The sequence below is a fragment of the Benincasa hispida genome, chromosome 12 (genome assembly GCF_027475165.1).
Source record: "Benincasa hispida cultivar pf3 chromosome 12, pf3_genome.v1.1, whole genome shotgun sequence".
NCBI lineage: Eukaryota > Viridiplantae > Streptophyta > Magnoliopsida > Cucurbitales > Cucurbitaceae > Benincasa > Benincasa hispida.
Window position 1 is genome coordinate 21,456,663 of NC_143489.1, and position 5,247 is coordinate 21,461,909.

Below are 5,247 nucleotides of genomic sequence, written 5' to 3' on the forward strand. Positions count from 1 at the left end.
AAGTTACTTTGGTACAAAGTTGGGTTTTGATTCATGAGGTATATTGTGACCTTAATTTAATAACATATATATATGACATAATAAATCAAAAAGTAAAACAAGAGAGGGTAAAAAAATAATAATAAAAGGGAGATTTGAATTGATAGGGGGGGACATTATTTCATCACCCATGAAATGCCAAAATTCCATTGGGAATCGCTTTCCTGTCAATATTATAAAGGAGACACACACTCCATGTAATGGTGTCACTGCCAAAAGAAAGAAAAAAAAAAAAAAAAAAAAAAACTACTTAATTAATTAATTAAAAAGAAATTAAATTTTCCAATTGAGAGAAGACCCATTTGGCAATTTGAAAATGAGAAAGCCCCTTGTTTTGTAAAATCATAAACTTTTTTTTTTCTTTTCTTTTTATACATAGTGAGAGCTACCTATAAAGATTCCAATATATTTGCTCACACATAAATTCAGAACCCCCCATGGTTTTTCTTTTGTCACCCTCCTTGTAGTTCCTTTTCTCTAACCATGCATGTAGTAACATCCATGGCAGAGGCCGATAACAACGACGTTCCATTAGTGTTCGACGCGTCGATTCTACGACACCAACATAAAATTCCGAAGCAATTCATATGGCCAGACGAGGAGAAACCAGGCGGGCGGTGTCCAGAGCTAGAAGTCCCATTAATCGACTTGTCGGGATTTTTATCCGGCGACAAAGATTCGGCTGAAGAAGCCGTCCGACATGTCGGCGAGGCATGTGAGAAACATGGGTTTTTTCTAGTGGTGAACCATGGAGTTGACTCGAAATTGATAGCAGAAGCTCACAAATACATGAACGAATTCTTTGAATTGCCACTTAGTGAAAAACAAAGGGCTCAAAGGAAAGCTGGTGAGCACTGCGGTTATGCTAGTAGCTTTACTGGTCGTTTCTCTTCCAAATTGCCATGGAAAGAAACTCTTTCTTTTCGATTCTCCGCGGATGAGTCCATGAATAATCATGTTCTTCATTACCTCCGTACCAAGCTCGGTGACCAATTTGCCAACTTTGGGTACTTCTTTCTTTACTAATTACCATTTTCTTCCATCCATTGAAATGACCTTTCAAGTACTTTTTTTAATAGTTTTTCCGGTTAAACAGTAGGGTTTATCAGGAGTATTGTGAAGCAATGAGTGGACTATCTTTGGGAATAATGGAGCTACTGGGGAAAAGCCTTGGAGTAGAAGGAGATTATTTCAAGAACTTCTTCAAAGATAATGATTCAATAATGAGATTGAACTTTTATCCACCATGCCAGAAGCCTCATCTGACCTTAGGGACTGGCCCTCACTGTGACCCAACTTCTTTGACCATTCTTCACCAAGACCAAGTTGGTGGCTTACAAGTTTTTGTCGACAACCAATGGAGACTCATCGCCCCTAACTTTGATGCTTTTGTTGTCAATATTGGTGACACTTTCATGGTAATCAAACAAAACCCCCCTCATTAAAATACTCACCTTTTCTTTAACTTTTCATTTTCCAATTTTACCCCTAAAAACTTACTCTTTTTTTTTATTATTATTTGAAAAATGTTTTTTTTATCCTAATTTAAGTCATTTTCGTATTTTTTTAACATGATAAAAATAATTTTAATAATTTCAAAATCAATCACAAACATGCACTAATCTTTAACCACCACTAAAAGTTTGACATATTTGTTTTTCAAAAAGATTAGATTCTTCCTAATAAGAAATGGTCAACAAGAGATCACTAGTAACCAATTAAAAGAAAAAACATCAATAAATTAATCTACTTTTTGTAGTTGAAATACCTATATACTTTGACTTGATAAGTTGATATATAGTATTCAACGTAGAATAGAATTGCATAGTTATGGACCCACGGTGTAAGAAAGTTAATAAACAATAAAATGGATGTTTTATAATATCCTTAGACGAACTCGAACTCGAACTCTTGGGACCAAACAAGAAATACTAATAATGGTTGTTTTTCCAGGCACTATCAAATGGGAGATACAAGAGTTGCTTGCATAGAGCAGTGGTGAACAGCGAGACAACAAGGAAATCGTTAGCATTTTTTTTATGTCCAAGAAATGATAAAGTGGTAAAGCCACCAAAGGAGTTGGTGGACACTCAGAACCCACGAATATATCCAGATTTTACATGGTCCATGCTTCTCCAATTCACACAGAACAATTATAGAGCTGATATGAAAACACTTGAAGTTTTTTCAGCTTCTCTTCAACAACAAACATAAATTAATAATCAAAATTAATTAATTATTCACCTTCTTATTTCTTTCTTTATTTAGTACTTACTGGCTCTTTCTTTATGCTAAGAGAGGTTTTTTTCTTGTGGTGATGAGGAAAATCGAACGGACTCTTTTTTTTTTTTTTATTTCTCTCTATGGGAAAGACAAGGGAAAAGTTGGGGGAAAAGCCAGTTGCTTTTCTTTTGTTTTTGTTTTTTTCTTTTTTTTTTTTTTTTTTTTTAATTCTATATAAATATATATTTTTTTAATGTGATTTTGGATCTTAGTAAGTAAACTTCTTAGCTTCTAGTGAAATGAACCCTTCCATTAAAAAAAAATATATTTCTAACTGTTTATCGGTGTATAGTTTTAGTCCCTGATAGTTTTTCGCTTTTCAATTTGGTCCCTATTCTTTCTTCAATTTCATCCTCTATGTATTGAGTTAATTTTTCTTTTCTCAACCTATTAAGTCTTTAGTTTGAATCTCTTTATCTCTATTGTACTAAAAAAGAAGGGATGGTTGAAATATAGCAATCATACTCAAAATATTAGTAAATATAACGTAATGTAAAAAAACAATTACAAACATGATAAAATTTAGATAGTTTATCAGTGATAAATCATATCGTTGATAATTGATAAGAGTCTATTAACGATAGAAATCTATTGTTGATAGACTTTGCTATATTCACAATTCGTTTAAAATATTGTTATATAGTTGGTTATTATTTTTAAAAATGCTACCTATTACAATTACCAAAATAGAATGACGACGTATTAATTAAATTAAGAAAATGGCCATTTCCAAGATTTTTTTTTCCTGACAAATAAATCTAACCAATAATTGTATAGGTACATCAATAATAATTTTTTAGGACATGATTGGGAGTGATTCTAAAATGTGTAAAATCTTCAAAATCACTTCCAAACATGTTCTTAAGGATTTAAAAATCAATTTTGGTGATATGAAAATTGCATTTATAAATGAAAAACTAAACATTAAATGTATTTAATAATTTCAAAATTACTCCAAACATGTCTTTAATGAAACGTATATCAATAATGTCTTAAGTATATTAGTGATATATTTTATCAATGATATAAAAATAATAAATGATTATATTTAAGTGATAAAGTTTATATTAGGAATATCAATAATATACTTTTATAAATGACCCAAAAATGGCATGTTTTTGGTATGCTTAAATTGATGTATATCAAATGACATTCTTTATATTAGGTATTATGAATAATATGTTTTATTACATACATGACATATATTAGTGGTATATTTTATCAATGATATATACAAAGTTGATAAATAAATGGTATACAATGTAAGAAATTGTTATATTTGTAAACCATTTGTTCTTATAACAAATTTGTTAGTATTACCATAAGCTTTGCTACCCATGAGTACTTTCCATTTTTTTTTAATCAGTCAGTATCAATTATTTGCACATAGCAACATTTTAGCAAATTACAGGGATATGCTAAATCACCAATTGACCCAAAAACTTATGTTAATGGATAAAAATAAATTTAATTATATATCATTACTCCTCTTCACTTGTGGGCCTAAAATATGAAAAAGATATAATAAGTGGAAATCAATATTAATTGGGAAGGAATAATATTGCAAGAGCTTGAACACAACTCCTCCCTATACCACCTACTTTGATACCTTCTTAAATCATTAATTGACCAAAAAGCTTAAGTTAATGGGTAGAGGTAAATTTAATTATATACCATCTAATAGTTATCTCACCAAATTAAAAGATATAGATTGTTTTTAGGGAAATTTTTACAGATAGAAAAAATGTCAAACTATTTATAGATAACAAAGAAAACATTGATAGATATTGATAGACTTCTATAGCATCTATCAGTGATAGACTTCTATCAGCCTCTATCAAAGAAAATTAAAATTTGCTATTTTGTGTAAATATTTTTCCTTATGTTTCTGTTTTTGAAAATTATCTTCGTTTTTAACTCACTTACTAATTAGTAATTATAAAGTGTAATTTTTTTGGGGATTTTCAAAAATAGAAAAATAAGAGAAACTATTTACATAGAATAGCAAAATTTAATCATCTTTCCCCTTTTCCATCTATTAATGATAGAAACTGATAGAAGTCTATCAGCATCTATCAACGATAGAAACTGATAGAAGTCTGTCACTGATAGATGCTAATAGAAGTCTATTAGTGTTCTTTTTTTTGCTATTTCTGTAAATAGTTTAACATTTGTTCTATCTTTAAAATTTTTTCTAATTTTTTTAGTACAATTGAGAGTAGGAAGATTTGAACTACAAACATCGTAGTTACTAACACATTCGTGTGTAATTTGATATTATATTAGTAAGATTTTGTAATTAATTCTATATGTTATGTGACAATCAATATTTTATTGAAGAATAAAATAAATAAAATTGAAATTGAATGTTAGATTAAAGAAAATCAAATGGAAAAAGCATCTTGAGATAATGATAAAATACAATTTTTTAATTAAGAGATAAAATAGAATTTTAAATTATAGGTAGATTTGATTTTTAATCTTAGCTACATTGAACTGAGCTTTGTTGTCTAGTAAAAGGCATTTTCCAAGCCTTTTGTTTTCTTTTATGAGTGAGTATAGGGCCTACAAAGCACTCACATTATTTTTTTTAAAAAAATTTATTGGTTGTTTTCAATATTTGTCACATATATTGCAATAAATTTAGGTAAAAAGCTGTTAAGAAATTGAACTTTTGACAGTTTGATCTTCTTTTGTCTTCCCCCCCCCCCAAAAAAAAAAATCTCCCAAACAAGCATGATTATAGAGTTTCTTAAAGCAAAACATACCACAAAGTTCGAAATAAAAAGTTTGACAAAGAAACATAATTAATATAAGAAAGAATTTCTAGAATGTTTGACCAGCAATGGAAGTATTTTTCACAATCATAGTATTAAATTTCTTATCGACATGTTGATATTTCCATCAATATTTTTACGTTTTCAT

At 29.3% G+C, this 5,247-nt stretch overlaps 1 protein-coding gene across 1 annotated transcript; it reads left to right on the top strand.

Moving 5' to 3' along the window:
* Positions 1 to 240: 240 nt before the first annotated feature.
* LOC120067953 (gibberellin 20 oxidase 1-like) lies at positions 241 to 2,282 on the top strand. The gene is made up of 3 exons (XM_039019602.2): positions 241 to 1,046; positions 1,136 to 1,457; positions 1,993 to 2,282. The coding sequence occupies exons 1-3, from the start codon at positions 523 to 525 to the stop codon at positions 2,251 to 2,253; spliced, it is 1,107 nt and encodes a 368-aa protein (XP_038875530.1). The 5' UTR covers positions 241 to 522; the 3' UTR covers positions 2,254 to 2,282.
* The last annotated feature ends 2,965 nt before the right edge of the window (positions 2,283 to 5,247 follow it).